The sequence below is a fragment of the Heteronotia binoei genome, chromosome 1 (assembly GCF_032191835.1).
Source record: "Heteronotia binoei isolate CCM8104 ecotype False Entrance Well chromosome 1, APGP_CSIRO_Hbin_v1, whole genome shotgun sequence".
NCBI lineage: Eukaryota > Metazoa > Chordata > Lepidosauria > Squamata > Gekkonidae > Heteronotia > Heteronotia binoei.
Window position 1 is genome coordinate 110,448,061 of NC_083223.1, and position 11,095 is coordinate 110,459,155.

Consider the following 11,095-nt stretch of genomic DNA (forward strand, 5'->3'; position numbering starts at 1 on the left):
CAAGGATCCATGGAATTACTCTTGACATAGACATGAACCTGTGTACATTTGATGGGATTTTTAAAATAAGTTTTCTGTTTTAAATAGCAAGCCCTTCCTCTGAATCCATCTAGCCATCTCCTTTTGAAAGTCCTATCTGTTTTAAAAAGGGAGTGAGCCACAGTGTAAGAAACACAAAGTGAGAACTCCTTTGATGTGTGCAAGTTGTTACATAGTTCTTTTGATCCCACATCTGGAAATTGAGCCTACCAATTGAAAACCAAAGGTGTTCAATTGGTAGGCTGTTCCCTATATTCCTCTTCACCTGCCATCTCACTGTGACCAGTGAAAAGGCAGTGCTGGGGGTCAGGCTGCAATAGAAGGGGCAGTCTGGCAAAGTGCAAGCCCCCCTAATGCTAATGAATTAAACTGAGCAGAACAAATTCTCTTCTTGCACAAAAGGCACATGGTGATTTCACATCAACATAATTCCTCTTACTCACTGCAGCCTGCTATGTGCCATGGCATTTTGTTCATAAGCATTCCTTAATCACCAGATCTGGCTTTTTGGAGGTCACATGAGGCTTCAGGAAAAAGGGGAAGGTGAGGAAGATCCACCAAAGTGCTGGCAGATAACTATGGCAGGGTCTGTCCTTTTAATCTCTCATGTACCAACTGACTGAAGGGGATTTCCTGGGCACTTATTTATTTAATAACTGTGAAGTACAGATGGAACACCTTTCATGAAAAAGATGTTGACCCTGTGTTGGTGTCATGTAGTTGGACTTCAGTCCCCCCAACCCCCCCAAAAGTTTATTGCTGCACATCCTGCTAGCCTTGCTGTAGACAATGGGTTGTCAAATTTTGGCTTCTTTTAACAGATATTTCTCCACGGGAATAATCTAAACAGCCTACACCAGCTGATCCATCCTGAGATTCTGCCTTCTGAATTTGGCGGGATGCTGCCCCCCTATGACATGGGAACATGGGCAAGAACGCTACTAGATCATGAATATGATGACGACAGTGAATACAGTGTGGATTCCTACAATACTTCAGCAAAAGAAGTAGAAAAGGATCTGTCTCCCAAATCCATGAAGAGGTAAGTTACTTACAGTCCCGCCACCTCGCCGACGCAGGAATCCGGGGGTTAGCCTTACAGTGGCTTTCCTCGAAGGTCGGGGACAAAGGGTGGCGGTTGGAGGAGAGATGTCCCGGAGACACCTACTTAATTGTGGGGTGCCTCAGAGGGCAGTTCTCTCCCCAATGTTGTTTAATATCTTTATGCGCCCCCTTGCCCAGATTGCCCGGAGACATGGGCTGGGTTGCCATCAGTACGCTGATGACACTCAGCTTTATCTATTGATGGGCGGCCGGACTGCTGACACCCCTATAAATTTGGACCGGGCATTGCAGGCTGTGGCAGATTGGGTCAGGCTGAGTGGGCTGAAGCTGAACCCAGCAAAGACAGAGGTCCTTTACGTGGGTCGCTGCGGGATTGGAGGGGAGATCTCCCTACCGGCCTTTGACGGTGCGTCACTGATACCAGTGTGCAGGGTCAGGAGCTTGGGAGTGCTACTGGAGCCCTCCCTGACGATGGAGGCACAGATAGCAGCCACTGCTAAATCCACCTTCTTCCATCTTAGAAGGGCGAGACAGTTGGCCCACTTCCTAGAATGTAGCGACCTAGCAACAGTGATCTGTGCAACGGTCACCTCGAGATTAGACTACTGTAATGCCCTCTACATGGGGCTGCCCCTGTATCGAACTCAGAAGTTGCAGCTAGTGCAGAATGCGGCAACCAGGCTGCTACTGGGACTACCTCGGTGGGAACACGTGCGGCCTGGGCTGAAGGAACTGCACTGGCTTCCAATTATATTCCGAGTTCGCTACAAGGTGCTGGTTATCACCTTTAAAGCCCTATATGGCCGAGGACCCGCCTACCTTAGGGACCGCCTCTCTCCACATGTTCCCCAGAGAGCACTAAGATCTAGCTCCCAAAGTCTTTTAAGGATCCCTGGACCAAAGGAGGCCAAACTGAAAGTAACGAGGGAGCAGGCCTTCTCTATAATGGCCCCCCACTGGTGGAATCAACTACCGGAGGAAGTGCGAGCCCTGCAGGACTTTAATCAGTTCCGCAGGGCTTGCAAAACCACCCTCTTTCTGCAAGCTTATAAGGAACCCTGAAAGCGACATCTAGCCATCGGAATATACCTATTGAATATAGCACCTTAATTTATTGTAGTTTTAAATTTTATGTAACTGTTTTTTAAATGTATTTATTAACTGTATTTTATAATTGTTTTATATAATATCATGGTATATACCATGTCCTGTTAGCCGCCCTGAGCCTGCTTCGGCGGGGGGGGGGGGGGCAGGATATAAATAAAATTAAAAAAAAGCAGAAAGTAAATATAGAGGATCTCCTGGACTGAATGGCAGCTGTTGATGGCTGGGTTTATGACAACTCTCTAATGTAATTAAGACATTCCAGCCAATAATAATGTTTTAAGTGAGGTGACATGACCTATAATGTTATTGGAGTGAATCTTTCCTGTATCCTAGCACCTCACTGAGAAAAATTTGAAGCCTTTCTCCAACATAAGTGGCTTTTCCATTGGAGGAAGAGATATTTAGATTGGACAAAATCTTTTTAGATAAAGATTCCTTGGAAGATGGTTGGAACTGCTCCATTATCAAACTTGATTCATAGAACAGGAATATAGTAAAATCCATAGTTTGCATCTGCTTTTCTCACTTCCAGTGAAATGTCAGAAGAGGGAACATCAATTTTTAAATTACAGTTCATAGAATGTCTACAGACAACTTGTTTCAGGGTTCCAGTGAATTAAGCTTTTGCCTACAACCTTGACTATCAATAAAGTTTATCAGAAAAGCTAGCAAATATATTGTGTGAGCTGAAAATTGCTCTGCTTCATGCCTTTGGGGAACACCATTTGGGCTACCCATTAATGCTGTGCTTCAAAAGACCAACAGTACCTCCACTAGTATGTCATGCCAATGCCAGAATACTGTTAGCCAGATGGTGTGTTGAAAATATTCCACAGCCAGCAAGCTTATAGCTCATTGTTCATATTCATATGAAATTGGAGCCCTTTTCTTCTGAATAAATGGAGAATTTCAGCTAATAGCTAGTCCTGACAAATGAAGATTATTCTAGCAAATAAACTAAAGATAGTTCCCTAAGAATTCAGATGAGGGTGGTTTTTTAAGCCTGATTGATATAGATGGGTTTGTTTAACCTAATAAGATTGCCATTTGCTATTTTTCTTCATACACAATTGTCTTCATAGGGTCATAACAGTACTCCATGAATTTTATTTTATTTGTGTATTTATTTAAAATGTCTATATCCGCCTTTATGTCCCTTAGGTTCAAGGCAACTAAGAAAGCAAAAACAGACTGTAAGCACATAAAAACAATATACAAGATTTAAAAAACCAGCCAGTTCTGCCAAAACAGTTAACTCTCCATCCATTCTCCAATTCCTGCTATACTAGCAGCAGACACACACAAAGCCTACAACCTAATCCTGTAGAACAACTTCGATTGCAATGATGTGGACAGTGGCTTGGACCAGTGTACCTAGAGTCCCAATGTACCTAAACCCCAATCACATCCCTAGGAAGTAGGTAAAATCTTAAATCCTAAATAGTCATGAAATAAACCCTAAATTTCCCTCTGTTGTTTCTGTGGCTTTCCATACAAACGGTTCTCTTTATTAACCTCCACAATTTGTCAGTGTAAGTAAAGTTAGCATATTATTATTGACACCAATATTTTTGCAATTTAATTGTGAATGAAATTATTTGTGCTGATATCATACTCTATTAATGTATGCAGGGTTAATTCACTTCATGTAATTTCAATCTGCAATTTTTTTTCTGTCTCCAAAATGGATATGTTAAAGATTGAAGTGAGCTGAGAGAAAGTTATTGATCCATGGCAACACTGGAGGTCCTTAACTGATTCCTGTTTCATCCTGGGGCAGATTGTTTCATCCAAGGAGGCTGTGGTTGTACAACTCTTGAAAAAAAAAATTGGGATCCTTTAGATCCAGCCAATTACTGCCTAGTTTCAAATCTGCTGTTTCTGGGTAAGGTATCAGAGCAGTAGCTGAGCAGCTCCAGGGTTTCCTGGATGACACATTGGTTTTAGATCCATCCCAGTTTGGCTTCCACCCTAGATCTATCCCAGTTTGGCTTCCACTGTGCTATTCACCCTGACAGACAATGGCCGTGGTCACACTCACCATTAAATCCATTCCTAACTCGTCGCTATTATACCCCGCAGCTTTTTTACAACGAATTTCCTGATCAGACATCCCTCCATCCTTCAGTTCTAAGCAGCATTGGTCCCGTCGTTGGTTGATCAGAGGTCTCAGCCGGACCTCATTTTTTGAGATGGCATTCCACACTCACACAAGCGCAGTACCATGGGATATCGTGCTTGGCTTTAAAAAAAAAAGTGCCAGAAAAGGTGGGTGATCTTGCCCCCCCCCATTTAAACACCAAAAAAGGAAGGGGAAGCACAGGAGTTCTCTTTGCTGTCTCTCTGCCTGGCGGGGAGACAGCAAAGGTGGGTGATCTTCCTCCCCCCCATTTAAACACCCCAACGTGGTGTTTAAATGGGGGGGAGCATGGCAACTCTCTTTGCTGTCTCTCCGCCTGGCGGGGAGACAGCAAAGGTGGTGGATCTTCCTCCCCCATTTAAACATCCCGCCGTGGTGTTTAAATGGGGGGGGGGGGAGCAAGGCAACACTCTTTGCTGTCTCTCCACCTGGCGGGGAGACGGCAAAGGTGGGTCATCTTCCTCCCTGGCAGGGAGACAGCAAAATCTGCCTCTCCCCGCATTTAGGAAAGGTCCCCTGTGCAAGCACCAGTCGTTTTCGACTCTGGGGTGATGCTGCTTTCACAAAGTTTTCATGGCAGACCTTTTACGAAGTGGTTTGCCATTGCCTTCCCTGGTCATTACACTTTCCCCCCCAGCAAGCTGGGTACATATTTTACTCACCTTAGAATGTTGGAAGGCTGAGTCAACAATTGCTGGCACAATGATATCATTTGGAGTGGGCTCTCGTAGGGAAGCGGATGTGCGCTTGTGACGAGTCGGCTATAATGGAGCGTTCAAACATAGAAAGTACGTACAGGAGTCGTCAGAAGCATTATTATTCCGGATTTAATGTACTATCAAAAAAGTCCACATCTCAGTTGTGGCAGTTCGGGACACGAATGAGCCAACGACCATTGCCAGATGCTGATGTTTGGACAACCGCATAAAATCTGACATGCATCTGACTTTCATCCATGCCCATCTCGCCAGTTTATGTGCGTCTGACCTCGGCCAATCTTTATAGACAGCTGGATTGAGGCGAGTCAGTGCTGCTGTTGTTGTTCAACCTCACATCAGTGTTCTACACAGTTAATTACAAGCTTTTGACTCACCACCTCATCAACATGGGAGTTCATGGAGTAGCCTTCAATGGCTTTTTTCACAGTGCGAGGATGTGTCCTCTAGGTGCCCTTGTTATGTGGGGTTCTCCAGGGGGCACTCCTCTCCCTGATGTCTTTAACATCTTTATGCAGCCACTCGCCTAGCTGGTAAGGAATTTCAGACTTGGGTGTCATCAATATGGCATCTGTTGTTGAGTGGCCAGTCAGCCACTGTCCTGCAAAATCTGGCTGAGGGTTTAGAGGCTGTGGTGGGATGGCTAAGAAAAGGAGGCTGAAACTGAATCCATCAAAGAGGTTCTGTGGCTGCGGGTGGGTGGGACTGAGGTTAGAGTGCAGGCTTCCGGCCCTTCATGGGGCACCACTGATACTGGCACCATCTGTCAAGAGTCTGGGCATGACTCTGGATACCTCCCTTTCAGTGGAGGCCCAGGTCATGGATATTTCCAAACTAGCATTTGTTCATCTTTGCCAAGCTTGGCAACTGGCTCTTTTTTTGTCATGCCCTGAGCTGGACACAGTAATCCATGCATGGTCATCTCCAGATTAGACTACTGTAACTGGCTCAACACTGGCATTCCCTTGAGACTGACCCAGAAACTCCAGTGGGTTCAGAACACAGCAGTGCAAGTGCTGACAGTAACACCATGGATGACATATATCCAACCAGTGCTGCAGCAGCTGCACTGGCTTCTGGTGGAGTACTGACTCAGGTTCAAGGTTCTGGTTTTGACCTTTAAAGCCTTGAGTGGTCTGGAACCAACATATCTGTGGGGTTGTCTCCTCCAACATGTCCCTGGAAGAGCATTACACTTCACTGATAACAACTTACTGGTGATCCAGCTGTCTTCCACCAGGCCCAGGGCCTTTTCAGTTCTGGCCCCAACCTGGTGGAACTCTCTGTCAAATGACATCAGGGCCCTGCAGGACTTCATGCAATTCCGCAGGGCCTGTAAGGCAGAGATGCTCTACCAGGCCTTTGGCTGAGGGTAGCAATAGTTTGTCATTGGCTTGCACCTTCCTACTCTCTGCCCCAGACACTTTGTAAGTTTCTCTTCCTTCCCAGTATAATACCCTGGTAGTCCAGAATGTGAACAAAAAACTCATAGGACACCATTTGGGACATTTTGAAAAACTTTAAGTCTAATTTGTTGTGTTAGTTTTTAAATCTGTATATTGTTTTTATGATATATTTGTTGTATATCACCCAGAGCTTGGTGTGAGTCAGGATGGGGTGATTAACAAATCTAATTATTCATCATCATCTAAGGTTGATCTCTCTGGTGAATAGAGATTAGTTCCATACAGAACAGGTGATCTGTGAATGATCTAACAAGTTTTTGTCTAATATATATGTAGGACTTATCTCATTATGTTATCTTGGAATAAGAAATCTTCCTTAGCTGTGTGAATAACTTTTTATAAGTTAATGGTTCTAACCAATTTTGTGTATGAGCGGGTTTTTTAATAGTAATTTATCCATCATTTTCTCAGAGAATATATTTTGGCTACAGGCCACTATTTAAAAAAAAAATCTGAAACCTACATTGATTTTTGTTAATGCAATCCATCTCATGCAGTTTTTTAAAAAATGCCTTTTCAGGTCTCAGTCAGTTGTGGATCCTGGAGTGTTAAAGCGCATGGATAAAAATGAGGAAGAAAACATGCAGCCTTTGCTTTCACTTGACTAACAATGTCTGAGCATGGAACATGAATTGGGGTGGAAGGTATTGCCTTTCAGCAACAAGCGAACCATTGGGAGAGAATGTACCAGCTGGAATCCTATTTTTCATGTTAATGTAGCATAATGTAATGAGGCAGCAGGTTTTGCCAGTCAGCCTGGAACATGGGTGCCCTCGGCTGGAAAACAGGGTGGAAAAAATGAAAAAAAGAAAATATCAATAATATATTCTGTAAGTGCCAACCTGTGTGTAAATAGTCTCCTCCTCCTTTCTGCATTTGTAATTAATGATAGGGATATAGTACAAGAAAACAGAGATAGTGGCTACTAAAATATGCCAGTTGAATGCACTGTAAAAGGACAAAAACACTCAGACAAAAAAAAAATCAAACCTAAGTAAATTGCATTCTTTTTATACAAAGCCATATTATAGCTTTCATATGGACTATGTTGTTTTCTTTCTACAGTTCTCATTTAAGAAGGGAATATAGGATCCTGTAGACCTCATTGTAAGTGGTGTGTTATTTCCTGTCTATAAGATTGTATTTGACAGATAATGCTGTGGTTTATTGCTGATATTAGGATATGATTTGAATTTTAAGGGCAGAAAGAGGAATCTTAGAAAAAGAGCTATGCTCCATTTTTTTGTTATTGGGGTTTACAAGGCATCTGATTTTTTTTTAATATTTTCACACGAAATCTGGGTTTTAAGAACCATTTGTGTCCTGAACATAATATGGACCTCAGAAGATCATCCTTTATTTGGGTCCACTTGTAAGAATGCTTTAGAACTTGCCTCCTCAAGAGGAGGGTACATGGTATTGCTTAGCTTTTGGGATCCTAGCAACAGGTTGAAATTCAACTCCTAAACTTTACAAAACTGAAGCCTGAATACATATCTATATATTTTTACCAGTCTCTACATATAAAGTGTCATTGGTAGATAAGTATATTTAATCAAGGATTTATTATTTAAAAAAAAAACAGATCATGCCTATTTGGTGTGCTTAGAGTTTATTATAGATTGTATATTGAGACAATGTCATTGTTAACACAGTGAAACATTTCACGTACGCATTTTACTTTGCACAAGACTGAACTGTTATAAGTAAGGTGTTGTACAATATCATGTCAATGCCACTTTTTGTTTTGTGATGTAATTGTGTAGATGAAACATGTGCCATATTAGAACAAAAATACATTTTTACCTCAAAGACCAAATTGTTCCTACTTTTGACCAAACATGGTCAATTATAGTTTAGGGAATATATTTTCATCTTTGATGTTTGCTGATATGCATGTATATTTTCACCATACATCAGGACAACAATGTGCCCAACAACAATTTAGACCTCTTTCATCAGAATTTTATGTTCCATTTGGACAAGAAAGAAAATCTCTAGGTGACAGTAAACCAAAACATTACTGCTAAACTCTTAAGGGTTCTGAAGAAATATATTAGAATTAATTAGTGGATATTTAAGATGCCTAGAATCCAGCTTGACCATGGGTAAATTTGTGATCCCACAGAAAAGCTTCAGAGGTCTCCAGTTCTAAGGAATGGGTTGAGTTGTTTGTTTCTATTGACACTGCATAATTCATAGATCAACAACTGATGGTTCTTGAAAAAGGGAATTCTAGTACATTCTGCCTGTACTGTTTCAGCATGTCAGACATTGACCTATCCAGTCATCATAAGCATGCCTAGTATCATTACTTTTAATTGCTAGCTCCTGTTAAATTGATGCAAAGCTGTAGTGTATGCTAGACCATCTTATGTGAACCATTTAGAGATTCTTATTTAATTGTGTTCCTGTTTGCTTTGTTTATATGTTCCCTCTCAAAAGCAGTTATATTCTTCACAAGCTGCAGCAATGCTTGGTTGCATTATTAAAGCAATCCAAATTGTAGTAGAATTGAAGTGGATCCCATTAATGATTGTGATCCAAAGGTGCCCTTTCCTATGAGTAGAAGGTTACCTTTGGATCCAGTTCCATGGATTCAGGCCTTTGTAAAACAAGTCATGTCAGACTAACCTGATCTCTTTTTTTGAGAAAGTGACTATCTTGCTGGATCAGGGGAATGCTGTAGACATACTTTATCTTGATTTCAGTAAGGCTTTTGATAAGGTTCCACATACTATCCTTGTTGACAAGTTGGTAAAATGTGGTTTGGATCCTGTTACTGTTAGTTGGATCTGTAACTGGTTGACAGATCGCACCCAAAGAGTGCTTGTGAATGGTTCCTCATCCGCTTGGAGAGGAGTGACAAGGATCTGTCCTGGGACCTATTTTGTTCAACATCTTTATAAATGATTTGGATGAAGGAATAGAGGGAATGCTTATTAAATTTGCAGATAATACAAAATTGGGAGGGGTTGCAAACACAAAAGAAGACAGAAACAGGATACAGGATGACCTTGACAGGCTGGAAAACGGGGCTAAAATCAATAAAATGAATTTTAACAGGGATAAATATAAAGTTCTGCATTTAGGTAGGAAAAATCCAATGCATGGTTATAGGATGGGGGAGACTTGTCTTAGCAGTAGTATGTGCGAAAAGAATCTAGGGGTCTTAGTGGATCATATGCTGAACATGAGTCAACAGTGTGATGTGGTGGCTAAAAAGGCAAATGCAATTTAGGGCTGTATCAACAGAAGTATCATGTCCAGATCACGTGATGTGATGGTATTGCTTTACTCTGCTCTGGTAAGACCTCACCTGGAGTATTGAGTTCAGTTTTGGGCACCACATTTTAATAAGGATCTAGACAAGCTGGAATGGGTCCAGAGGAGAGCGACAAAGATGGTGAGGGGTAAGGAGACCAAGTCCTATGAGGAAAGGTTGAAGGAGTTGGGGCTGTTTAGCCTGGAGAGGAGGAGGCTGAGAGATGATATGATCACCATCTTCAAGTACTTGAAGGGCTGTCATATACAGGATGCTGTGGAATTGTTTTCCCCGGAAGGTAGGACTAGAACCAGTGGGTTGAAATTAAATCAAAAGAGTTTTCATCTAAACATTAGGAAGAACTTCCTGACCGTTAGAGCGATTCCTCAATAGAACACGCTTCCTCAGGAGGTGGTGGGCTCTCCTTCCTTGGGGGTTTTTAAACAGAGGCTAGATGGCCATCTGACAGCAATGAAGATCCTGTGAATTGAGGGGGAGGTGTTTGTGAGTTTCCTGCATTGTGCAGGGGGTTGGACTAGATGACCCGAGAGTTCCCTTCCAACTCTATGATTCTAAACAGCATGTGTATTAAGCATACAGACCTACAGAGTGGGAGCAACAACAACAACAAAAAGGCTTAGAATTGACAAGACCAAAGCTGATCTGCTCTAAAGGCTAAAAAAAGGCTACACAAAGTAATCATTTAAAAGTATTTTTGAGGGGCTATTAGAATACAGCACCAAGCATGGAAGCCACAGCCAATCACAACATTCTAACTTCTATCCTTGTATAATGCACACATTTTCAAATACATGTTTGTCACATTTACACTTTACAGTTTAAAAATATGTACTTTAAAAACTTCAGTTTACACTTTAAAACATAATGTATGAAAAGGCTTGGAGCAGGGTGTGTACCTTAAAAATCTCAGGTGTACACTTTAAAAAGTAATATATGAAAAGGCCTGGATCAGGGTGCAATGGCACATTCAGTTAGGCAGCTTAATTGTGACTGAATTCAATAAGAAGGAAGCAGCCGTGTATAATACAGCAGTGTTTGTTACAAATAAAACCTTAGTTCCTTTGACAGTTAAAAGATCACATAATGTCTGCTGTCAGATGGGACTCTGATTCAGTGGACAAGGGGTGGTTTAGACAAATATTTGGAATTTCTACACAAATCTCCCCAATTTTATAAGGTTCCTGCACAGCACTGTATGGCACTTCTTGCATGGTATAAGGATGTTTGTGGAAGACTGGATCCTATTATGTACTGTAAAATTGTAGAGTTACAATTT

General features: G+C 41.9%; 1 protein-coding gene across 1 annotated transcript in view; it reads left to right on the top strand.

Annotated features, from left to right (window-relative positions):
- CLVS2 (clavesin 2) overlaps positions 1–8,100 on the top strand; it is a 93,415-nt gene extending 85,315 nt beyond the window's left edge. Inside the window, exons 4-5 of the mRNA XM_060238807.1 lie at positions 861–1,081; positions 7,054–8,100. Of these exons, the coding sequence (XP_060094790.1) occupies positions 861–1,081; positions 7,054–7,141 (309 nt within the window). The 3' untranslated portion in view covers positions 7,142–8,100. The remainder of the gene's footprint in view (positions 1–860; positions 1,082–7,053) is intronic.
- The last annotated feature ends 2,995 nt before the right edge of the window (positions 8,101–11,095 follow it).